A 27231-nucleotide genomic window follows, 5' to 3' on the forward strand; every position below is an offset into this window, starting at 1 on the left:
CTTCCTTCCTTCCTTCCTTCCTTCCTTCCTTCCTTCCTTCCTTCCTTCCTTCCTTCCTTTAGTTTATTTATTTATTTTGCTGGTTCTGGACTTGTACTCAGTTCCTGGGTACTGTCCTCTATGTGTTCAAAGCTAGTGCTCTATGACTTGAGCCACAGCTCTATTTCCTCTCTCTTCCTATTTATGCTGCCACTAAGTTCTACTCACAATCACTTCTGCCTAGAGTATGACAATTAGCAACCTCCTTCATTGCTTACACTGTTGGCATGTTTACTATGCTTGGAGCAGTTGTGGGATTTTTGTTATTGTTCTGATTTTTGTTTTAATAAGTGTCTATTTTGTTATTTCTTTTCTTACACGTCAGCCATTTCTTATACCTGAAATTGAAATGCATGGGTAATTGTTTCCTGTACATGGTTCCTCTTCACCTTGCCACCTCTTAAATTCTACCTGTATATCACAAGCTTCACCTCCCAAATTGTTGTCTATTGCTTCTTGCTGTTTGGGAAGCATATTGTGTGTGACCTTCTAATTCCCAGTTTAGTTACTGGTGTTCTGTACTAAAGTATAATTTCTTTGGCTTCAGGAACAGAATATTCACCATTTACGTTCTTGTATATGTCAGATGCTAAATAGATCTTGGTTCAATAAGTAGATGAAGGACAATCATTGTCATTTAAGTGGAAATTTGAACTTAGGGAAGGTAATTAATTTTTTGTTAATTTTTTTGTGCCAGACTTGGAGCTTGAACTCATGACCTGGGTGCTGTTCTTGAGTTTGTTTTACTCAAGGATAATGTTCTACAACTTAAGTCACCATTCTGCTTCTGGTTTTTTGGTGGTTAATTGTAGATAAAATTCTCACAAACTTTAGTGCCCAGACTGGCTTCCAACCACAATCCTCAGACCTCACCCTCCTGAGTAGCTAGGATTAAAGGCATGAGCCACAGGCACCTGGCTGATAATTAAGTTTTCAAAGAGCACACTCTTCTTTTATTTTTTAATTGTGAGAATACGGTACAGAGGAGTTACGATTACATGGGCAAGATAACGAGTACATTTCTTATCAAGCATTGTTGCCTCCTCATTGTTTCCCCTTCCCATCAGGCAATAAGACTTAACAATAAATGAAAAATCAGTGTCATCCTAAAGGATCATGACATTTTAATATATTATTACACCTATCTTAAATACAATTATGTAAAGAACAAAATACAAAGCCTACCTTTTTCAAGCTTTCTAGCATTGAGCCTATAGCATGGTTATTATTGTGGCTTCCATAGAAGCCAGCCATTTTTGTGATACTGTATTCCTCCACCGAAACTTCAAATACTTTGGTTTCTTTGAAATACACTGGTATAAAACAAAGCCATAGTAAATAAGCAGTTTCCATTTAGTTGACCAACAGTGAGCAGATACATCCAAAGTTGGTGATTTTTTTTAAGTGTGAAGAGTTTTTAAAGACTATTCTGTGGATATACAGAAATGCTGTATACAAATAAGATAGATGTTGGATTGCCCAATCATAAAAGTTAATGGAAGGAGGCAAGTAGAATTTTCATTGCTTTGTATGAGTTGATAATAGAAAGTCTTGAGTACACTGAAAGTAAGTTCTAGATTTCTACACTAAAGTAAGTTTGAGATTTCTCTAAACAATTTTTTCCTAGCCTGCACATATTCATGTGATGAACGAGGACAGAGAACAGAACAACTATAGCAACCAACAAATTATCTCTTTCAAAGAATAAACACTAAATTTATTAGTGAATAAGAGGCAAAGAAGGAGGTGCTAGACCATGTGTGTGTGTGTGATGCTGGAGCATGTTTCTTCTGTATAATACACTTCCACATCAGGAACTGATGTACATACACTGTAGATTTGTGATCTGGACATTGGGTGGATTTGTGCGTGTTGGATGGAAATGGATACCGTGAAGCTAAAGAATGCAGACATGCTTATAGCAATAGAAGGACACTTGCTTTTGTATGAGATACACTTACCCTAAGTAATAATTTGTTCTTCATCTGAAGTTTAAGGTTAACTGGCTGTCCTGTGTTCTCTTTGCTAAATTGGCAAGTAAATACAAGGGTGACCTCATGGGATAGTATTAACGCCTTGACTTAGCAAATACCACCAGGAGGTTCTTGCCCAGGAGCAGGTGGAAAAACAAGGCATGATGAGATGATACTTATCAATATTAGACAAGGCATTGCAAAAGAAAAAGAACTGCTTAGGAATCTGTTATCTTGGTGGAGACTATGGAACTAGGAATTGGTGAGTCTCTTATCCATAATGATAAAACTCTTTTTTTGTTGTTTGCTTTTCCTGGCAATGGGGATTGAACTCAAGACCTCATATTTTCTAAGCAAGTGATCTATAACTTGAACTATGCCCATGGTGCTTTTGCTTTTCTTAGTTTGTTTTACTAACAGGAGTCTCATGCTAATATTGGCAGGACTGACCCTGAACTGTAATTATCCTGTCTCCACCTCTTGAGTAGCTGACATTACATGCTTGAACCACCAAAACATAATGGCCTAAAGGCTATGTTTTGATTGAATTTTCAAGACTATTCACCAAAACGCTATTCTCCCAAGGCTTGAAAATAGTCTAATATTAAGTTTAATAGAAGAAAGAGGGAGGGGGACCTTAAATATGTCTTAGTATTAATGTACTCTTTTAGCAAGAGCTACAGTAATAATTCAGTGGTTTATGAGGGGTAGAGATTTATTTCCCTTTCATTTTAATGATCTGGAGAGGCTAATAAGTCTAGTAACAGAAATAAGTGTGTGTGTGTCTGTGCGCACACGTGCACATTTCAGCCATACTTAATGGGTAGCTAAGGTTAGTCTGTCTATATGACCTTAAAGAAAAAGATCCTGAAGAAATAAATATATACCTGTATGCACAAACTACAAAATTTACACATTATTCCATTGCAACAGCCCACTCATGGAGCCATGCTAGCTTCAAAAGTTTCATGCTGCTACTAATCCTACTGCTCTAGAGGAAAGCTAGGTAGTTAATATATTGAAGGAAAGGAAATAAGGAAAAGAAATGGACTATTTAAAATATTAAAGGCAATTTTCCTCATCAGTGAATTCGCAGAATATGTAGATGGGTGAGGCCCTTGATTGGTCTTAGTTTCTTTGTTTCTCCTCTAGAGTAACAGTGTAATAGATTTGAATGTAATTACTCTATTTAAAAGAATGCAACATCATGGCTAATAGAAGCAAGCCATCTCTTTTTACATAGAATGAAAATGTGACACAAGTGATTCACATGCTTATTAAAGGTAACAGAGGAAAGTGAACCAATAAAACAAGGAACATATTTAGGGGCAGAAATTAGATCAAATGTATTAAAGTTGTCTTGTTCAAATTTATTAAATAATACAAATTAATCCTTATCACCAAGAATTTATTTTTGTAACAAACTTAAAATTTGGATTAACCATACACAAGAAAGTCTAACTATAATTGAAAGTAGGACTGGGAGATGTGTGGCTTAAGTGGTAGATTGTTGTCAAGCCAGTCAGGCTTGAGTTCAAACCCCAATACTATCAAGAAACCAAATAATGATTTGAAATATACAGAGTAATGTAGCCAATAGAAATAACAAAGCAAGTTGAAAGCAGTTATGTTTGAATCCCTTGAACAGTAACGGAGATGATTCTGTGACTATCTAAAGTTCTGGTTATTGATCTTTTCAACAATCTGTACCTGTGAATCATATGTAAAACACATGCCAGGTTGGTAGATATTGTGGAGTTATGTTTTGTCCTGCCTGAAATATCCTTGAGAATATCTAGACACTTTATTTTATTCACATAAGCACATACAGAATGTTTGTTTCCCCTTCCATCTACAAATATTTCATGAGGATTTTAAAGCTTTGCCTGAACTTAAAGAAAAAAAACACTCGAATATGAAATGTAGAGAAAGTTAAATAACTGGCAATGTTACATTTCTTTTAAGTGTCCAGCTCCAATTTGTCACCTCTTCAATTCTGTGCTTTTCTAACATAGAGATTGACTTCCGGTCACCCGTGATCCACCCTAAACTCATTAAAAGCCAAGAATATCTTGACAAAGGGGCTGCTGGATTTCCTCCTAGGTCACACACTTCCATGTTGAGTTCCCCATATGACTTTTTGGATTTTGAATTTTTCTTGCATGTGATTTTCCTTTCTGGGTTTACAATCTAGCTCCCACGCACAAGCTTGGTTATAAATGGCTAGTGATACTGAATTGGCATGTCAATAGGTACTCTCTATTCAAATAACACTGAGAAAAAAAATAACAAAATGTAGACACTATTTTGATTCCAATCTGCCTTTTGGTGTAAGTGATGTGGATTGAGACAATTACATTGTGCCTCATTCTGTCATGAGTGCTTGATCCTACTTATGTATTACCAACAGCAAATAGGTGAAGTTTAGTACTATGGACCTTTTTTCTTATTACTGTTCATAAAGGCTGAAAATACACTGAATTATTGAAACCACAAATAGAATTGCAATTTTGGCATAACAAAAGTAGGAGAATTTATACTGATAATATTCACAAAAATAACTGAAATCCCAGTGTGCTTCAGAGAGAAACTATTTTTCCATTAAGCTTGGTTTTGTTCTTTCAAATAGTGAATACTTTACTGCATTTCATTTTTCAATATAACATTTCACATTCTTTACTAAACCATATTTAAACTTAGCTTTAGAACTCAAATTGGTTAGTTATATTGAGTATTCTTAAAATGAGTTTGGATATATTTGCTGCTGTACATCCTAAGAAAGTGGAAAAGCTGGTATTTAATAAACAGGCCATTGGAACAAATTTGCATGTGTGATATCAAACATATCTCTTATATAACTATCCATACATATACACATGTATGCATATACACACATACATATGTTTGTATATGTGTTCCTAATAGCTTTAGCAGTAGTAGCCCAGATTTGAAACAACACAATTTCCATCAAATAAAATTAAAAAGTAAATTTCTTTAGTTTTGTAATGAAATATCATAAAGCAATAAAAATATTTCAGTGTCTATTGAAGGAATTTATGCTCAAAAGTTCTATTATTTAATTTACATAAAAATTTTATATAATTTAAACAAAATCTTTTCTGTTCTCGACAGAGATGATCTATTGGGAGATTACTATTAGGTTAGGAATTTAAGGTGTTCTTCTGATATTTTGATCCCGGTTATCTTTTTTTATAATTTTTAAAAATTATCTTTCAGTAATTTTGCAAAGGAGTTGCTATTGAACAAAGCACCCTATGAATACAATATATCTTTTATTTTGTTGTTTTTGCTTTTTTGGGTCCGGTCATGGGGCCTGAACTCTGGGCCTGGGCACTGTCCCTCAGCTCTTCAGCTGAACTTTGATTTTTGTCTTTCCAAGGAATTAAACTATTGAGTTTTACCTTGAATCTAGCTTATTTCAATGAATACATCATATACACCTGCATACCACCCAACATATTTACTTACGAGTATATAAGTTAACTCTAGCTTCTACATCTAAGGGGAAACATGGATCCTTTATCGCTCTGAACCTGCCTTACTCCATTTAACATTTCTTTGCAAATTTCTTTGTACAATATCATTCTTTTTAAGTGATGGGTAAAATTCCATTGTGTATATATATCCCATTTTCTTGATCCAGTTGTCCATTGAAGGGCTTCTGAGCTGATGCCATACCTTAGTTATGATGAAAAGTTATTATGAAAAGTTTTGCTGGTGGCTTTACTACATGCTTGTTTGTAATCTTTTGGGTAAATGCCCATGAGTGGAATTGCTGGATCCTAGGGTATTTTTATATTTAAGTTTTTGAGGAATTTCCACACTGGTTATATCTTTAATCATGGGTGATTACAGGGAATTTTAGCTTTGGGGAAATTCATCAAACTACCCCTTAAGTCAGTATCTTTCTTTATAGTGAACAATTTTGCATGTGCCAATCTATAATTGAAATATTAAATGTTATCTTTCTGATCCCAAAAAGTAATCAAATGAAAAGGAAAAAAAACTAGTTCCTAAATATTACTGAAAAACTTCTTTTCCTGGGTTGCAAGAAGGAAAGAATTATATGAAGAAGAGAAGGAGGAGGAAGAATTGGAGGGGGGAGGAGGAGGAAAGAAGAAAAAGAGAAGAAGGAAGAAGAAGGGGGGAAGAGGAGAAGGAAAGAAGTTGAAAAGAAGAGGAAGAAGAAGTAAGTAACAGGAAGAAGAAGAAAGTAGAAGAAATGTTTTACTGGGTACTGCTGGCTCATGCTTATAATCCTAGCAACTCAGAACAGTAAGATCTGGAGGATCACAGTCAAAGCCAGCAAGCAGAAATGTCTATAAGACTCCATCTCCAAAACATCCAGCAAAAAGTTGGGATTGGCATGAGCTCCTTCCAAGGAGGAGGCTCAAAATTAAAACACCAGTATCAAAAAAGAAAAGAAAGAAAAGAAACAGATAAAGGAAATAACAGAAAGAAAAGAAAAAAATGTTTTGGTGTCTGTATATAGACAATTCTGGCTTTCAATTGGGTAGTGCTGAGAAAATTAATTTTCTAAAGTTGCCTATTATTAGCCTTTTCATGGCACTGTTATGTGGTGTGCATCACTCTGTCAAGTGAAAATAAGAGTAATATCATAAACACTCTATGCAATCCTCTATCACTTGTTGATTTTGGTTGTCCAAGTTTGAAAGTTGTGAAGTTGTTGTAATACCTCAGCAATTGTAAACATGACAAGCAACATTCATTCAATTGTCCTCAGCTCAAAGAGTTTGAGTTCAGATGCTACACACTGAGCAATACTCTTGTCTGGACTGTCCAAAATCTCTGTCAGCCCAGATATACCTGCTTTACTAACAAGCAACTTCGCCTCCTCATTGGAATATAACACAAAGGTGTATGTTTCTCTCACCCTGAGTTCATGATAGGTCAGCTGTGAGCTATGGCTGAGACAGTCACTCAGGCCTTTGGGCTAACAGAAGTTTCATTTTTTTCACAAGTTCTAGCAACTGAGAGATAAATTAGGAAAAATGACTTTATTTGGGGCATTAAGTTAGCAAAACTAAATAGTGGGAAATTCAGTTTGGTTGTCTTTTTTAATGTATATTTTTATTGTAAAGATACCGTACAGTGGGGTTACAGTTACATGAGCAAGGTAATGAGTACATTTCCTATCGAGCATTGTTACCCCCTCGTTTGTTTTTCCCTACCATCCCTTCCCTCCCCACCTCCCCAATTCCTCCCCCACCAAGTTGTAAAGTTATTTTTCAACATAGTATCTTGTACATCTCATTGGTACAATGGGTCAACCTGTATCATTGTTTCAGCATTTTGTTATTTTCCTTCTCCTCCTCAAATTAGAAAAATGTATATACAAAATGCAGGGCACTGCAATCAAATACAGTGAAAACAGGGATTATACCATGGGGGAAGAACATACAAGAGAAACAAAAAAAAATCACATAGTATATTATGAGTATATTAAAAAGTACAGCAACAAAGATAAAATCTCTTGTGTCCCTATCTTGGGGTTCATTTCGCTTAGCATCATCTTATCTGGTCATATGTATGTAGCTTTTCACTTTATTATCTTTTTTATACATTTTTTATTGTAAAAATACTGTGCAGAAGGGTTACAGTTACATGAGCAAGGTAATGAGTACATTTCCTATCAAGCATTGTTACCTCCTCCTTTGTTTTCCCCTACCATCTCTTCCCGCCAACCTCCACAACTACACTCCTCACCCCCCACCTAAATTGTCAAGTTTGTTTTTCAACATAGCGTCTTGACATATGAAGAAATGCTAACCTCTCTAACCATAAAAGAAATGCAAATCCAAACAACACTGAGATTCTGCCTTATCCCAGTTAAAATGGGTATAATCAAAAAATCTAATAACAACAGATGGGAGAGAAGATGTGGCCAAAAGGGAACCCTACTGCATTGTTGGTGGGAGTGTAAACTTGTTCAACCACTTTGGAAAGCAGTATGGAGGTTCCTCAAAAGACTCCACATAGAGCTCCCCTGTGATCCAGCAATCCCAGTTTTGGGCATTTACCCAAATGATCACAAACAAGATCATATTAAAGCTACCAGCACAACTATGTTTATTGCAGCATTATTTACCATAGATTATTATCTTTTTTAAAAGCTACTCCAGCATTTACTGTCTCAATCACTAGAAGTATTAGAAATCAATTCTAGCCAGGCATCTGCGGCTCATGCCTGTAATATAGGAACTCTGAGGACCATGAGTTCAAGACAGTCCAGACAGGAAAGACTGTGAGACTGTTTTCTTTAAGTAACCATCAGTAAACCAGTATAACCCCTGTTTTCAGAAATGGAGCTGTAGTTTAAATGGTAGAGTACTAGCCTTAAGTGAAACAGCTCAGAAACAAGTGTGCAGGCCCTGATTTTAAGCCCCAGGACAGGCACACACATGCACATGAAAAAATCAGTTTTAACTGGACTTGGCTATGTATAATACCAGCACTCAGGAAGGTGAGGCCATAAATTGTAAGTTCAAGGTCAGCCTAAGATACATAGAGAAACTGTCTTTAAAAATAAAAAAAGAAAGAAAGAAAGAAGAAAAGCCAAGAAGCTGGGCGCTGGTGGCTCACGCCTGTAATCCTAGCTACTCAGGATGCTGAGATCTGAGGATTGCAGTTCAAAGCCAGCCCAGACAGGAAAGTTCATGAGACTTTTATCTCCAGTAAACCACCAGAAAACCAGAAGTGGTGCTGTGGCTCAAGTGGTAGAGCGCTTACCTTGAACTGAAGAACTGAGGGACAGCACCCAGTCCCAGAGTTCAAGACCCACGACCGACAAAAAAAAATAATAATTAAGAAAGAAAGAAAAAGAAAGGGAGACAGAAAGAAAGAAAGAAAGAAAGGAAGGAAGGAAGGAAGGAAGGAAGGAAAGAGAAAGAAAGAAAGAGAAAGAAAGAAAGAAAAAGGAAGAAAAAGAAAGGAAGAAAGAAAGAAGAAAAAGAGCTAACCATTTCTGGAAGAATTTAGTGACTGGTTAACTATATTCTGATTAAGGTGGTTCTTGCATTAAAAGAAAAATTAGGATGGAGGAACTTTTAGGTCCCTTCCATACCACAGAGGTCTGTATGTTGTGGATGTTGAAGACCACCAATATGCATACGTGTCTTCCATGACATCGACCCCAATGGCACCAACTGAAACAGAAATAAGGATCCTAACTGACTTGTCAATCTCTCTGGCTGCCTTTTTTTTTTTTTTTTTTGTCCTTTACCTGGGGCTTGAATTTAGGGCCTGGGCACATTCCATGAGTGTTTTTGTTTTGTTTTGTTTTTCTCAAGGCTAGTGCTCTAACCATTTGAGTCACAGCTCCACTTCCAGCTTTTTGGTGGTTAGAGATCTCATCATTTTTCCTGCCCAGGCTGTCTTCAAACTATGATCCTCAGATCTCAGCATCCTGAATAGCTATGGTTACAGATGTGAGCCACTAGCACCCGGCCTGGCTGCATTTTTGTCCCAATTTTTCTTCTCTGTAGAGTCAGTAGCTCTTACATGCTATTTCTCACATGGTCCACTGCTGTTTGATTCCTATAAATCTTTCACTTGAGAGTAGAGAAGAGAGACAAATGTTAACAAGATGCTCAAGGGTGGAATGATAATGAAATCTTATCCATTAATATTGGTGATCAATTGTAGGTATTCTTAGGATGCTTAGCCCTCAACTCTCTTCTTCAATCAGCTTTCCAGTCATTACTCTCACACATGCTAGCCCTCATATGCTGTGACATCACGCCTGGCTCCAAAGAGTACCTCACAAGCAATGAAGAAAAGACAGCACATTTTCTGACTATTAATAGCAGCTGGTTTAAATATCCCTCCACCCACGCTGTGCTACATCAATTAATTTTTAAAGAAATGGCTAAATGAAGTTATTAATTATTTGTACGTAGTGCATATGCTCTTGTATGCCTCATTGTAGTTTAATTTACTTCTTAACGGGCAAGCCCAATATAATTTAAAATTATTTTCCATCTGGCATGCAGGCTAATAAAGAAATCTACTTATTCATGCCATATTACATTTAGATTTTTGTTGTTGTTCTAAGTATGTAGTTCTTAAGGATCTCAAAGAAAATAATGGATAAAACTTTCACAGTTTTTTTTCCCCATGCATAGCTACTTAGTGCTGGAGAGAAATAAAACACTCATTGCAGAAGGTCTTAGCTATATGTAAACAACCGGCCTCCAATTATCTCTAGTAGTATTTATTTTAATTACACTATGGAAAACAATGAGGTGAATTAATTGCTTTGCAACAACCTGTGATCTGGGCTATCAGAGAATTCCATTATACGCTGTATTATTTTGGTATAAAGTGTATTAGGATTAATGTCTTGAAAATGTTATACACCAAAATGCGTATTATGATAATTCTCTATTCCCCTGTTTACCTACTAATTACCTATGAAACTAGTACCCGGGGCCACAAGGGATTATTCCTGCCTATGTGAGCACATGGAGGTATCGAGGTTTGAAGGCGACAAACTCTTCAGAGTGAATTGGCTATGGATTTAGGAGTGTATTTCCTGGCTCACACTGTGTGGGTGTTTTGTACTCATTTATAATTGTATACATTAATAATAAATAGAATCAAGAAAAATAATTCTATTTTGGTGTGGTTTTCCACATTAAAAAAAAGCTTTAGAAGTATTATACTTAGACTCTCTAGATTCTTAAAATGAACCTACACTGCTGCCTTTTAGGTGGGTTGTGGAATGCCCAGAGGAGACCATTTTCTTACTGCAGTATTTGAGTAAGCCATTGATTTCATTAGCCAAACACGCCCTAATCTTGTGGGAAACAAGACAGTCCTGGGGAAAAAGCAGGTGCTCTTTTGTCCCCGGGACACTCTCAGGAGGGACAAGAGGTCTAAAAACTCTTCTTCCCTCTCACAGTCTTATTTTATTCTGTGCTTTCCTCAATCTGAAAGAAGAATGTGTCCCAGTCTCATAGAAGGAGATATTTGCAAACACAGAGTTCACTAAGTCCTGTTCTTGAACACTACCACCCCATCCTCAGTACCAGAGAGAAGGCAGAGTGTGTTCTTTGTCCCTGAAAAAACAAACAAACAAGCAAAGCTTAGTCTATGGATTTTCAGAGACAAAGAAAGTTCATTCTCTCACATTTAATTCTGTGACTGATTTGATAGTCTCTTACCTGGGTGGTGAGATTCAAACTGTTCTAAAAACTAAAATAAAAACAATCAGAAATGCATTTCCTTGCACAGACCTATTGATATTTAGTTTAACATACATTTGAGGGTTCTGTAATCCTTAGAGTCTGTAAATAAAAGATCAAATGTCAAAGATGGCACCTCTGTGCTGACTACTATCTGCATGACTTAAGTGAATTTGCATGAATCTTCTGCATCTTCTTCTACAGGGATCACACAAACTAACCAATAAGAACAGCTTTTTGTAAGTAAGCCAGTACCACAGCTTTTCTTATGAGTGTGACAAAAGTAGGTTTGTATTGTTGTTTTGAAATTAACTATCCAAAAAGGATAGTTATAGAATAAACCACTCTTTTACTTTAGTCCTGAAATAATTCTTAGAATAGGAAGTATCTCTGGAATTTTTCTCTGAAAATGAGGTATGTAGACATTTTAAAAATAGATTTACACATACAGATTTTAACAATCCTTTGTTCATTTGCTGTTACCACTAATTGTGTGTCAGATTTTCCAATTTTTTGTAAACCTAAAACTAGAATATTACTTTTTATCTAACTAACTCAACTGAATAAACAGATTGTGTCCTTACAAAGCTTTCCATGTTAATACTCTATGATGACTCATCCAACGTTCACCCTAAACCTCTATTTTGTTTCTGAGTCAACCACATAGTTAGCTACATAGCTTTTAAAATGTTCGCTGACTTAATCAACCAGATATTATTCATATAATTGGTTCTCCAGTCAATGGGAGTGCCTCAGTGTATGCATTGCAGCAATGCCTTTTCTGTGAAATTTATGGTACACCTCATGATCAGTTAATAAATAAATATACAAGGAATTTGTCCACTAAATTAAAAATATAGTTTATGACATATAGTAATTGTACATATTTATGGGGTTCAGTATGACATTTCAATACCTGGAATCAGGACAACTGATTTATCGATGACCTCAAACACTCACCATTCATTGTGCTAGGAGCACCCCATCCTCTCTACCATTTTGAAGATTGTTATCAATTATAGTCACCCTGCTGTGCTATACGACAATGGAAAGTAGTTCTATTCAATGGTAGTATATCTTGGTCTTACCCCAGCCTGTGTCATTCAGGTGTTGAGAATCTACAAACCTCCCTGTGCTTACTTTTGGTAACACAGAAATTGCAATGGTTTATCTATGTTTCTGTTTTGGTACCACTACCATTCTATTTTGGTACTATAGCTCTGTTGTCTAATTTGAAAGCATGTATTGTATGGTTCCTAGCATCTCTTTGTTTCCTCGGAATTGGGTTGGTTGTTTTCATTTTTTTCTTCTTTTATTCTCCTGGGATTTTTAGGCATGCACCATTATTCCTAAGTTGGTTTTTTTTTTTAATGTAGACACTCATAGCTATAAACTTCCTTCTTGTGTCACAGATTTTGATATACTGTGTATCCATTTCCATCTGATTCTAGAATTTATTTTTCAATACTTACCAACTTCCTCAGTTATCTACCAATAATTCAAAAAAGTATATTTTAGCTGGTACTGTCATTTACACCTGTGATCTTAGCTATTCAGGAAGTTGAGATCTGAGGATCATGATTCACAATCAACAGAAAAATCCCTGAGAATCTTATCTCTAACCACCAAAAATCCAGAAGTGGAGCTGTGGCTCAAGTGATAGAGTGCTGCCTTGAGCAAAAAATCTAAGAGGTAGCATCTAGACACTGAGCTGACACCCCAGCACTAGTGCACGCACACACATACACACGTGTATTATTCAATCTGTTTTTTGGGTATAATTTCTGCAGTTTCCTTTGTTATTTATATCTAGTTACATTCCGTTCTGATCTGATAAAATACAATAAAAGTTTTCCACTTCTTGTAATAGTCAAAAACTTGCTTTATGACCTAAAATAATGATCTTTTTGAAGAAAATTTTATTCAGAAAACGATATTTATTTATTCTGAAGTTGTTGGATGGCAAATTCTGTAGATGTTTGTTAAGTTTGTTTGAGCTATAGTATAGTTTACTTCTGAAGTTTCTTTGCTTATGTTTGTGTTCATGATTTATCTATGGTTACAAATGGAGTGCTGAAGTCACCCTTAATTATATAAGGGATTATTTGTCCTTTATACCAATAAAGATTTCATTATGAAACTAGTTGAGCCATAGTTCAGCTCATCTATATTTAAAATAGTTTTATCATCTTGAAATATTATCATCTATCCAATATGTACTGAGCTTCTTTGTCTATCCTAATTTTGGCCTTAAGTTTGTTTTACTAGATAGTTTGTTTTGCTTGTCTCTAAATTCTATTTGCATGGATTATCATTTTTCCTTTCTTCCTTTTAATGTTTTCTGGTGTTATTTCACTTAGATTTTTGTATATTTTTAGTATACCTCTGCGTCATCTTCTACACTCAAACACACATGCACATTCACACATACACACACACACACACACACATACACACACACTGCAATTTATGTCTTTTAATAGTGTTTCAGAAGTCCTGCATATTCTGATTATAATTTCTTATTTTTTTCATATTACTGGGTGACTGATCTAATCATTAGTTTTGTCTTTGAGCTATAAAACGTTCTCTTATGCTTGTTCTATCTGTTCAGTAGGCTTTCCACAGAATTTTTTATTTGCCCAATTGAGCTTTTCATCACCCAGATTTGTTTGTTTTTCCCAAAATATATGCCTCTTTTGTGAACTTCTAACTAAATATTCTCGATTGTTTTCCCTAATTCATTCCATTGTTGTTCTGCTTTATTTTCTTGAAGTTAGTTGCTCATTTTAGCTATCAGTTATTTGAAATGCTTACTCACAAGTTTCTCCACTTCATTGACTGGAGAATTATAAAATTTTGGAAGATTGTGAAATATTGCTTTCTGGTGTTTATTGTATTATGCTTTCAGATTTATGCATCTTGTTCCCACAAATGTGAATGGAAGTGAAATGTAGGTACATACATATGTACAAACATACATAAATACAAACCTTCATACAAAATAAGGATTACTATAAGTCATTTTTATTATCATCTTCATGGTGACAATAAGAACAGATTCAGTACATTGTACTATAGCTATAAAGAATATCCATTATATTATGTAGCTCAAGGCTTAGCATTGACTTCATTCGATCATGAAATTATACTCTCATTAACTGGAGAAACTTTTTCTGGTAACTTTGATCTTTGAGTGACTGAACTATCCTGCTTTGATCTTAATTAAGGTAAGCTCCAAAACAAAGTTCCGTTGAAGAAATCCCTTTCCATGGAAGTCAATGATTCATTTATATGTGTACACATTTTCTCTGACTTGCTTGTAGTGAATCAAATCAAACAAATCAGGGGGAACTTATTGTTATTTAACCCAGGAAACAATATGGCAATCTTAAATATGTTTATCCTTCACATGACATGAACTTAAAATGATTCACTTGGGTGTATGGTTGTCATTTGATCAGTGAATCTGGTACCTTAATTTTTGTACAGTGCTCAATAAATGTGTAGTCAAAGAATAATTTAGGGAAAAGCTGAGATCACTTACATAAAATACAAAATTAGAATGGTGAATGTTAATCTTGTTACTCCAAATAAGACACAGCAAGATATTTTTTTAAACAGGAATCCCTTCAAGTCAGGAATGAATTCCACAAATAACAGAAAAACTTATGTGTGGGGAATTTGCTATATCTATGCACAAATAATCTGTTTCATTGTTTGAAATATGATCATGGATAGTGTTTTCTCACCAGGACTTAGTTTCTAACTCCTTTGAGAATTGATGGGAAATAATTTAAGAGTAAAATGAAATAACCCATGCTACATTCTTTGACAATGTACATAGTGAGCATTTATACATTTTGACTATGGTTATTGTTACAATTATTTAATCACACTCAACATATGGCTCAAAGTTGAGCACATATTAAATGCTCAGAAAATACTACTGTTTCATCCTTTTGTAATTCCATTTTGACTGAGTCGATCTGTTAAACAGTATTTGGGACATTAAATGGGCTGAGGTTACTGTTTTTCTAATTGTGTATAAATTTTATACAATTTCCTTTCCCTTCCTTCCTGTTTGCTTCCTTTCCTTCCTTTCTACCTTCCTTCCTTCTTTCTTTCCTTCCTCCCTCCCTTCCTCTTTACCTTGTCTTTCCTTTTTCTTTTCTCACACTTCTTTTTCTCTCCATCTTTTTTTTTCCCCAAGCAGATATTATTTTAAATTTCCGAACAACCTATGTCAGCAAGTCTGGCCAAGTTATCTTTGAAGCAAGGTCAATTTGCATCCATTATGTCACAACTTGGTTCATCATTGATTTAATCGCTGCCCTGCCATTTGATCTCCTGTATGCCTTCAATGTCACAGTGGTAAGTAGACAGCTTCCTTCCACGTGGCTGAGAAGCTTAATTTTTACTCCTGCATTGGATTTTGACATGCTCCCCATATTTCTGGTAATTTGTGCTTGCTGCGTTTTGTGCCTTCCTTAATAAGGATGTTTGGGTGCCCAATTATATTCAGGACAAATTCCTCAATTGAGGAAGTTACTTCCTTTCAAAGGCTTATTTAAATACCAGGAGGCCCATATTTGTCACAAATACTGAATCACCAAATGCTTTGGTGAGGAAAATACCTGTAATGATGTAGATATATTAGAAATAGTTTATATTGCCATACAGAGAGTCGCTTCTGTAATTTAATGAAGTGTTTGAAGTCTTTTCTCCTTTTATGACTTTTACCTCCCTACATCTGCATTATTTCACTGTTCACTGGCAGAAGCAAGAATGATTGGGAAAAAAGAAGAATGCTGGAATAAAGTAAGGAATTCAAGTACTTCTTAGAATTTCTCATGAAAGTCTTGGATGGAGTAGAAGCCTAAATGATAAAATAGCCAACATTAAAGTGGAGCTCTCTTGCATTTGCACTGATACTTGTACCATCTCTTTCTTCTTCTAAACTACTTGTCCTCTTGTTCCTTCACAACTTTTGTTTTTTGTTTTTTCCTATTTAATGGTTAATAGTCCTGAAAATACTGAGTGCTTCATTACAAATACACTTTTATGGAACCCATTGGAGATTAGTGCAATTTCCTGTATATAAAAATTTACCAAAGATTACTTCAAATAGAACAAGTTTTCTATTAAGTTGACAACACCTTATACTAGTCATATTTTTATTATGAATTTAAAGACAGGAAAAGCTAGGAGAGAGCGAGGGAAGGGGTGACATTGTCCAAAAAGAAATGCACTCTTTACATGACTTATGTAACTGTAACCCCTCCGTACATCACCTTAAAAACAACAATTAAAATTTTTAAAGAAAAGAAAAAAGAATTTAAAGATATATCTTTCAAGATTAAACTGATCAATATTTCAAATCCAGTCATTGACTTCCTGATGGATTACAGAATTGTAATCCCAGCTCTTAAGTGTTTACTTCTGCAATTGTTAGTTGCATGTACAATAGTGTTTTTTTATAATTTGGGAGGTTGAAAGTATCAACATTATTAAAAGGATTATATTTGAAATGAAAGATGTTGAGAAAAGTCTATTATACCATATTAGTCATTACTACAGTGAATTGTTATCCAGGCTTTCTAAAGTGCTTTTAAGATTGACTAGATGAGTACTCTAATGAAAGTATAATGACTTAAAACAAGTCTTTTTAAGACTGAAAAAGAATCTAAAACAAATATATAATTCACAATTTTTTAACTTTCTGAATTTTCTTGGAAATTGTTTCATAAGTACAGTTTCATAGAATTCTATTACAAATAAATTTTCTACTTGGCTAATAGATACTAAAAGCTTTATTATGTTTCATTTTTCTCTGAGCACTAACAAAAGAAGACAATTTAAAAAGTATATAATATACAATTATGTTATAAACATACATAAAAATAAATAAATAAAAATTTATACTTCATTAATATCCTTATTGCCTAACATTAATATGGAAAAAGATTTTTCATGTCTGATGCTCACATGTGTGTGTGTGTGTGTGTGTGTGTGTGTGTGTGTGTGTGTATGTGTATGTGTATGTGTGTTTTGGTCCTGGGCTTTGAACTCAGGGCCTTAGTATTGTCCGTTTTGTTCAAGGATAGCACTCTACCACTTGAGCCACAGCTCCACTTTCTGATTTGTGTCAGTTAATTGCAGATAAGCGTTTCACAGACTTTCTTTCCTAGGTTGGGTTCAAACAATGGTCCTCATATCTCAGCCTCCGTAGTAGCTAGGATTACAGCTGTGAGCCACCAGTGCCTGGGCTGATGCTCACATTTTGATAAATTATGATGTTTGTTCTGCTCTCCTGTTCCACTTGCTGTCTTGTAAATCTGATTCAAGATGTAGATCAACATTCTCATCATGAAGAAAGACAAAGAGGCCCGAGGACATCTCTCCTTTAGGGATACTTTGCTTTGCTTGTAAATGAGCATAAGACCATTAAGTTATATGAACATATAATATAATTTTGTTACCCTCCTCAAATGAATTAATCATAATGAAATATTCTCTTGGAACAAAAAAGCTTGTTGAAGATACTGTATTTACTTCCCAAGAAAACATAAGTTATGAGAAATAACTTATGATTAATTTGAGCAATGTCACACTACCACCGCAAAGAGTTAGAAATAAATACCAACAAATATATAACTAGCTTATTTTCCAGATTTAACAAGTATCTAGTTAATGTATCTTCTTAGATGATAGTCAAGATGCATTATATCCACCACAAAATGTATATGTTGGCTCTGCCTGTCATTAATTCTTAATGGCCATTGTTTTAAATACAACCCAACTATTAGTTTATTGAACTTGATATATGTGAATATAAAAGGCATTGTGAGAGATATAACTATGTGATCGGGTGGAAAAGGCAAAAACTAAAATTCCTGGTTTTATCAAATAACATCTGAGTGACTTCCTTGGGGAGGTTAATACAAAAATAGAACTAAAATGGGCACAGAAATTTCCTTCAATTTCTGTGCAGCCTAAAGAGGAAATATTTCTACCAAGTCTGTTGCTCAATGTCTGACATCTAGAAAGGTCTCACATGTTTGTAGCCTTCTCTCTCTTCTCTCCTCAGCCTCCTCTTCCCCAGATGACAACCAGGAGGTAGTTAGGCCACTTAATAAGAGAAATTGGTTTGACTAAGGGTTTTGATGAATGCTGTGGTCTGCAAGAAACTTAAAGTTCTCACCAATGACATATTCAGAATAGCATTCCAAGAGTAATAAGGATCCTGTCTTTTGATATGGATTACATATTTCCATTTAACTCAAATAGGCCTCTTCTGGCATTCATCAAGAATGAAAAATCTTTATATCAGGAAGCTGATGACTTTAATTAGAGCAAGCATAAATATTATTTTTTTAATGTCAGCAAAATAACTAAGGATTCTTTGTCCCAAGCACCCAGGCTTATGTTCTTTGCCTTTGCAAACTACTATTGTTCTTGTATGAGGACACCTCCATATTCTTCTTTCAAATATTCCCTTTCTGTCTGATGAGAGAAAATCAGGAGATCACTGCATCACTGTCATGATTGTATCTCACTTTTTCCACTTGTAATGTTTGTACCACACTTCATTTCACGTGAAAAATTGTCACCAAGCTGGATTCTGATAGCTCACCCCTGTAATCCTAGCTACTCAAGAGGCTGAGATGTTAGGATCAAGGTTCAAAGCCAGCCTATGCAATAAAGTCTGTGAGACTCTATCCAATTAGCCACAGAAAACTAGAAGTGGTGCTATGGCTCAAGTGGTAGAGCATTTGCCTGGATCTAAAGAGCTCAGGGATAGTCCCCAGGCCCAAAGTTCAAGTCCCATGATGGAAAAAAAAACAACCTGTACAGACAAATCTGTGAAAGTCTTACTTCCAATTAACCAACAAAAAGCCAGAGGTGGAGGTGTGGCTCAAGTGGTAGAATGGCCAGTGTTGAGCAAAAAAGCTAAGGAACAGTACCTAGGCCCTTAGTTCAAGCCTCAATAAACACACACACACACACACACACACACACACACACGTCACCTATCTATCAAACCTACCTACTTGTCAAATAAATTCCATCCCCAGTAATTCCTCCGAATCACAAAGTAGAGGTTATAAAATTGCAGCATGTGACCCCCTATTTCAAGACCAGCTTGAAAAATGGTAGATTAGAACTTGGTCATGGTGAAGGTCAAAACTGCAGCCATACCAACCCCCATCTGGCAAGTTCCTCAAATGCCATTAAGTTTTTCTTATATTTGAGTAGAGAATAATTCCCAAGATTACAATTGAGCAGACTTTTATTGAATATCTATTTTTATGCCAAGGTTGATCTGTTTTGTGTCTTAACAATGATTTATTTATCCCTTCATCCGCACAAGATACATTTGGACTCTTCCAATGGACCAGGCATTGCTCTGGGCATGTATTTCTTAGTGATCAGGGAAGATGGCAATGAGAGGAAGAGCTCAAAAGTCAGTGGACTCCAGCTAGTTACAAAGGCACAAATTCCCCAAAGGTGCTGAGCACTTTTAGGGTTGCCTTATGCATACAGAGGATTTTAATAATGATAACCTACAAACAACCCTTTTCCTTTCTGCTTAGGGTTTGTCTCCCTAAATAAGAAGACATCAAGGAGTCTTTCCTCACACTCGATTTCCACATGAGTCAATATTTTCTGTTTTCTATTTTAGAACACTCCCTGAGACTCTTTGAGGGTGTTTGTTATGAGCCATGCTTGTGTGTAGTGGGTTTTGATCAAAATTCCCAGAGGTCTATATCTTTCAAATGATTACTAATCAACATAAAAACAACCCCCAAGCTGTTAAGTCTACCATTTGTGTGCATGAAAAGGTAGAATTTAGTTGTTTGAGAACATTTGTGAAACTTTGGTTTTCTAAGCATGCTTGAGAGAAAGTTCAGGATGTGTTTGCTCCAGGCCAACAATTTCTGTGTGCATGATAGTGTTTGAAGCAAAGCAGTTTAGCAGAAGAGGCAGTAAAGAGGTATGTCAGTCATGATACTATAATGTTTCAGTTGTGTATCCAAATACATAAATTGTATTCAATCAAGCAAGTAGAGAGGAAAAAAGGTAAATCTTAATTAAGATTGTCCTATTCTTTAGCACATCTTCCTTCACCTTCCTGTCCTTTATCTTCATTTCTTTTTATAACATGTTATGAGCAAAAAATCATAAAAATGACTACAGGACTGAAACAATGGTTCAGGAAGCTGAACCCAGCTTCAGGAACTTTCCCCAGTGGCTGTAAATGAAAGAAACATAGGTCCCATGGTTTCCCTTATTTGCAATAACTAAGTATATGTCTGAAACAAGCAGAAAAGGTCAGATAGGATGTTAGGCGAAATGAACCCCAAGATAAGGACACAAGTGTTTTTTTTCTTTCTTGCTATTGTTTCTGACGTATTAATAAGATGATTTTTTTGTCCTTCCCCCATGGTATAACCCCTATTTTCAGTGTATTTGATGCTGGTATAATTTGTGGAGGGGAAGGGAAAAAAACAAATTGTTTAAATAGGGATACAGGTGGACCCATTGCAAACAATGAGATATACAAGACGTTATGTCGCAAAATGAACTTTACAATTTAGGCGCAGGAGGCGGGATGTAGTTGTGGAGGTGGGAGGGCAGGGATGGTAGGGGAAAAACAAAGGAGGAGGCAACAATGCTTGATAAGAAATGTACTCATGACCTTGCTCATGTAATTGTAACCCCTCTGTACAGTATTTTCACAATGAAAAATGTATTTAAAAAAAAAAGAAAGCATATCGAGATTGTGCCATGAATTTCACCCAGCAGGGTACCAAGCTGTGCTTCTCTCTCTCCTACCGCAGGTGTCTCTGGTGCATCTGCTTAAGACAGTAAGGCTGCTGCGCCTTTTGCGTCTCCTGCAGAAGCTGGACCGTTACTCCCAGCACAGCACAATCGTCCTGACACTGCTCATGTCCATGTTCGCCCTCCTTGCCCACTGGATGGCGTGTATCTGGTATGTCATTGGAAAAATGGAGAGGGAAGACAACCGCCTTCTCAAGTGGGAAGTTGGTAAGGGCTTATGTTTGTCACAGTTTCCATTTTGACTATGAAAAAGAAGAGTTATCTAGGATTTTGGAGGAGGTGAAAAATGAGTCTGTAAATTTATTCTGTCTTACAGCCAATCTGTCTTTCAATTTTTTTTTCATGGATGAATATCCCTGATGTAAGTGATTTTATTTTGTTTGTATTTTTTAAGTTTCCTGAAAGAACTTTCTATTTTTTTTTTAATCAATGGGTTAAAACTTTAAGCTAGAATAACTTGAGAAAAAGACCTGATTTCTTCAGACTGGCCAGCAATGCAATAGAAGTGTTTCGATAAATAACGTGTGATTTTTATCTTGACGTGTTCCAGGACAGAGCTTATAATAATAACTCACTAGGAAACTGGTCTATGCCCTATCATTGTGAGATTTTTAAAATCCTAAGAAAATAATTGTTTACGTTTGAGGTGGTGTGTAAAAGGAAAAGTTTCCTTCCTTTCTTTTATTTTTTTTAAGTGAACTATCAAAATGACATACTTTTCACACTTAACCTTCCATGAGCACTAGGTATTTGCCAATAACATTTGTAAAGTGTCCCCATAATCCATAGAATTTTGTTTCTAAGTAATCCAGATTTATTTTTTAAAATTTTATTTTATTGTAAAGATGCTGTACAGAGGGGTTATAGTTACATAAGTAAGGTAATGAGTACATTTCTTAATGAGCATTAGTGCCCCTCCTTTGTTTTTCTCTTACTATCCCTTCCATCCCCTACCACCCCCACTCCCCCCCAAAGTTATAAAGTTCATTTCCAACATGATGTCTTGTGAGTATCATTGTTGCAATGGGTCAGCCTGTGTAATCCATAGAATTCCATAGAATTTTAAGAGATTTTCCAAGTGTTACATAATTCTGCATAGATGAATCTGAAATACTATGCACATTTTTAAACTTACGTTAACCACAGTAAATTTTTAGAAAATCGTAACCCTCTATCCAAAAATATTCCACCCCTTGTCACATTTATACACTTTAGAAAATCATCATTGTATCCTCTGTAGAATGGTTTTTTTTTTCTTCATGTGACATTTAAGCTAATGATTTTGTTTCTTAGTTGACTAGATTATCCTTCACTTAACTTTTCCAGCAAAAATCAATCCCAGGAAGTAGAGCTGTGGCCTAAGTGGAAGAGTGTTAGCCTTGAACATAAAAAGCTCCAAGGACAGAGCACTAGGCCCTGAGTTCAAGTCCCAGGATTGCACTAAAAAGAATTTCAAACTTTTGAATAAAACTCAGACCTTGCACAGGGATCAAACCACAGGAGAGTCTGCCTCAGAGCAGGAGAAAAAAAGCCCCAACTTTTCCAGTGAACACTTAGTGGGAGTATGCACTTAGATTATCAACATGTTAGCTTTCCTGAATGCTACTCTCGCATCAAATCCATATACAGAGCCTTCAAAAGGCATCACTGGATAACAAGCCAGAGATATCTGAAACCATTTAGAAGGAAGTGAATTCCTGGTTCAAGTTGTTTTTTTTTTAATCCCCTTCATATCAGCAACTGATGTGTTGTGAGAATTTTCTTCTCAGAGTGAATGATTTTCTTATTTTTATTACCAAAGTACTTCTTGTTTGCTTTGCTGTGGTTCTCAACTCTCAGAAACCAAGAAGGGGTAACTAAAACCTTGAATGAAGCAAAAGTTTCCCAGATAAAAATAAAGTTTGGAGGGGCCATAGTGAGGAAGAGAGTAGATCAAAGTCTGAACTGTTCTATGACAAACTCTAGCATGGGCTTAGTTGTCTTGAGTGAATTACAGCCTTAGACCTCTGCCTTTTGTTCTGAATCCATATTAAAATTGTGACGTGACCTCATTTCCTTCAAACCCCAGACCTATACATTTATATTAATTTGTTAGACATGTCTAGTCAGAAAGTCTCCAGACGGGGGAAATCCAACTGATTCACGCTCTCAAATTTAGTTATGTGAACGAAGTTTAATGTTTCATTTCCAGTCTGTCAGTCTTGCAGATGTACAGTCTGCTTGTTGTTTTTCTTCCCACAAACATCTCACAGTATTGATTGTCTCAGAAAATTGTCCACAAACAGCCAATAACCTGAATCTCCTCCATGCGACCCACTTCCTTGGTCCTGCCCTGTGGCTCCATGGAAGCTAGGGGAGAGTGCCAAGTGGAGCTGATCCTACCAAGATAGCGTTGGTCTGAGGCAGTGCTGGATGAGCACCGCACAGGGGACCTCTGCTGTCATCATGGTACCATCACTAATCAATCTACATTTCTGATCATTGCATCATCTGTCTTGGCCTTCCTTTCTTTAGTTTACAACATTCTTTTTTAAGTTCCTTGTGATACGCTTCTCATAGCAACACAAAGTTGGTGTTTTCTGTTTCATGTGAATATATACACATACAAATATTATTATAGCTCAGTCTCTAAAGAGGGGTGGGGAATGTCTGGCTCATGTAGTTAAAAAGACTTCAAAATCACTTTGTATAAAATAGAACTTATATGTTTTTGCTCAATGGCTACCTGTAGTATTTGACTGTATTGATAATTTTTATGGTCCATGAATGATATTATAAATACCTAAATGGCCTGTGGCAGAAAAACAAAACAAAACAAAACCAAATGTTCTCAAGACTCACACCATCAGTTGCAACCATCCAGCGGTAACTAGTTTGAGGGCTTGTCAGAAAGCACATCCGTGGCTGACGTGTCAAGGATTTGGTAGTTTTATACAATTATAAGAGGAATAACTGAACATTTGTCTTTAAAGAATTAGATTTCCTGACCAAGCACCTCTGAGGATATGATTAGGAAGACACTATCCTTATTATGTCTATAAATATTGTGTTTTTAAACATGGACAAAAACTTGCCTTTCCTGTACAATTACTTCTGTCATTTGTTCCCCAAAAAACATTCTCCAGGTGAGATTGGCATGCAAATTAGATAATTGCAACCTTTCCTAATCTTATAATAAATCAGATTAAAGGCTAGGTTAATTTAATTTTAACAGTGCAAATGTTTTCAATAGATATGTTTTACCTTCCCTGGTAAGATTAACATGAATCAAAAAATTCATCACACAAGATCCAATTACCATACATATTGTTCTTTTATGTTTGTGAGTTTAACATATAGAGCAAATCCATCTTACTGAAGGATAAATTCCTTGTTAAACACTGATAATTGCTCTGAAATGATTTTTGATCTTCTTTTGTTATGCCAGACCTAATACTTACAGATAAACAATATTTCAATATTTGTATGCGGATGAATCAGAGTGAGTGTTCTAAAGAGATTCAGTGTCACTATCACCTCTTTATAAGATACCTATTTCTTCAAAGGAAGAATTTATACCTATGGACTTGCTCTTATCAAGCGTTATGCAATGATTTTCCTGGCAGGATCCCTTACTTCATAATTTTATCTGTTTTGAATCTGTAGTTTAAGAAATTTTGAGATTTGGCTTTTAGTTTCATGGCATTTTAGACCTAAAAAGACCGTAGTCCAATTCTTCATCCATACGACTGATTTGATTTATCACACAAGTTCTGTGGTGGAAAGAGCTAATCTACTGTAACCACAGCTCTACTTCCACTGTGAGGTACAGCTCTCAGCCATGACAAATATACACGAAAAGTATAGAAGTTCAAAATCAATGTTGAAGGCCACTCCTTTACTGAGTAACAGTCAGGGAAGAAGAATCTAGCTTCCCAAAAATCCTTGTCTAGAAATCCTTCTTATAATTTTGAATACTGTGAAATTAATGAAGTAAGCCCATTCAGCAAATTATTTCTTACCAGGAAAAACAAATGATGAGAACACCAGGCTGATCACTTTGGGTTTTCCTGCCCATTATTTGAAAAAAAAAATCTTTAAGCAGTTGTGTTATGCCTGGTCCCATACTACCAATGAAAGTACTAAAGGAGGGAATACATTTACTATCATGGAGCTTAAAGGCTAGTGAGAAAAACACAGATAATTCAGTGGGTATATTACAACATGGCACACTCTATCAGAGGAATATGCACAGAGGGGTGACAACTAAATCTAATGGTGCTATTAGTGAAAACATCTCAGATTGACCTGAGGTTTATAGGATGGTTTGGTCTTGTCTGTCCAGGCATTGAGAATGGAGTGTCTGGGAAAGCAAGTTCACAGTAATATTACATAGTTCACCAGAACTATGGCACCAAGGGTGAATGGAGAATAATAGTAAAGTAAAACTCTTTAGAGTTAGATAGGCAGCAGAATGTGCCAAGCTTGGGAGCAATTGTACTTTATCCTAAGGCCAAAGTTCTTTCATAACAAATCCTTTGAATACAGAGCACCAGGAAATGGCAAGAAGGTTTTCTCTGCTTTGTATTCAATATTTGTAAAATAGCAATCATAGTACCTACCTCTGTGTTTGCCAGTATTCAATTACATAATCTGTGTGAATCATCTATCTGTCTCTAGTACTCACTATATATTATATTTTATAATTATTACTATAAGTTCATTATGACCAGTATTATCATGCAAGAAGCTAACGTGAGCTGTAACTAATGAATACTTAAACTTTGACATGGGAAAGTTACTTAGAAATTGCTCTAAAAGTATTGTTTGGGACCACCAAAGTAAGTGGGCTTAGAGCCATGGCTCAAGTGGTAGAGTACTAGCTTTGAGCGAAGAAGCTAAGGGACCGCACCAGGATTATAGGCATGAGTTGCAAGTACCTGGCTTGTAACTTTGTTTTTGTGAAGTAGTGCCTTGAACTTTTGAGTACAGGACTTTAACATACTGATTCAAATGTATTCCATTTGAGATTGAATCCAGTTCCTTTTGTTTTCTTACATTCCTAGGCGACACTGGTTTTTCTTTCACCAGACATTGAGTAGCATGAGGGTTTTTGTTTGTTGTTTGTTGTTGTTATTTAATTTTCTGACTGTCATGGCCAGTACTGGGTTTAAAAAATAGGCAGGTTCTATGCCACAAAAGTCACGCCACCAACCCATATTTGCTTAGAAGTGTTTTTCCCAGGACTGATCTTAAACAAACAAGCCTCCAGTCTCCTCCTGAGCAGGTGGGGTAACAGGTATGTGTGCCACCACACCAATTCCAGTAGTAAAATTTAAAAAGTCTTGGAAATTATACAGCCCTAGCCAGTGATCATTCAGTGCTTCCTGACTTTTTCCTTCTGTGCCTTTCCTCTTTCAACCCCCAACATGTCTATAAACCTACTGGGATCAGGTTTATTCCTAATGGACCAAGGCGTCCACCAAAAAGTAATTAACCTCACCGCTAAAGCCAGACCACACTGTTGTCATCATCAGAAACCATTTACAATTCTGTTAGTTCTGAGAAAATAATCAACTGCTATTGGTTTTTTAAAGAGTTTCCAATTCTTCTATATCGAAATGAAAGTTTCTAGAAAATAGAAAAAAAACCCATCATTTTCTGGGGAGGACTAAGACTTTACTCTTTTGTTACAAAGAATAAATGGTTTATTTTTAAAACTCAGACTCCCTTTACATTTTATTTTCCCTTGTTTTTATTTTTTATTTATTCTTTATTATCTTTAAGGAACTGTACAAAGGAGTTGCCATTTAACAAAGCAGTTTATGAATACAATAAATCTTGATCAATATCACCCCTCTTCAACATTCTCAAACTTTCCTCCCCCATATACCTCTTCCTTCATGCTACTTAATTTTATAAGATATACATTGGATTCTTGTCTGCATTTTCCCCCTCTTCTCCTCTTCATTGGTCTACTCTTTTACCCTTGACCCCACCACACCCTTTTGAGTACTTGCTTCTGGGTATTTAATTTTGCTAAACTTTGACTTTGGCTTTCTAAAGAATCATACTATTAAGCCAGGCCCAAAGAAACATAGGTCCCATGGTTTCCCTTATTTGCAATATCTAGTATATGTACGAGTCAAGCGGAAAAGGTCAGATAATGT

General features: G+C 35.8%; 1 protein-coding gene across 1 annotated transcript in view; it reads left to right on the forward strand.

Annotated features, from left to right (window-relative positions):
• Kcnh8 (potassium channel, voltage gated eag related subfamily H, member 8) overlaps nt 1–27231 on the forward strand; it is a 404007-nt gene that overhangs the window by 221327 nt on the left and 155449 nt on the right. Inside the window, exons 6-7 of the mRNA XM_013022138.1 lie at nt 15453–15610; nt 21082–21289. Of these exons, the coding sequence (XP_012877592.1) occupies nt 15453–15610; nt 21082–21289 (366 nt within the window). The remainder of the gene's footprint in view (nt 1–15452; nt 15611–21081; nt 21290–27231) is intronic.

The sequence above is a fragment of the Dipodomys ordii genome, unplaced genomic scaffold (genome assembly GCF_000151885.1).
Source record: "Dipodomys ordii isolate 6190 unplaced genomic scaffold, Dord_2.0 Scaffold60, whole genome shotgun sequence".
Taxonomy (NCBI): Eukaryota; Metazoa; Chordata; class Mammalia; order Rodentia; family Heteromyidae; genus Dipodomys; species Dipodomys ordii.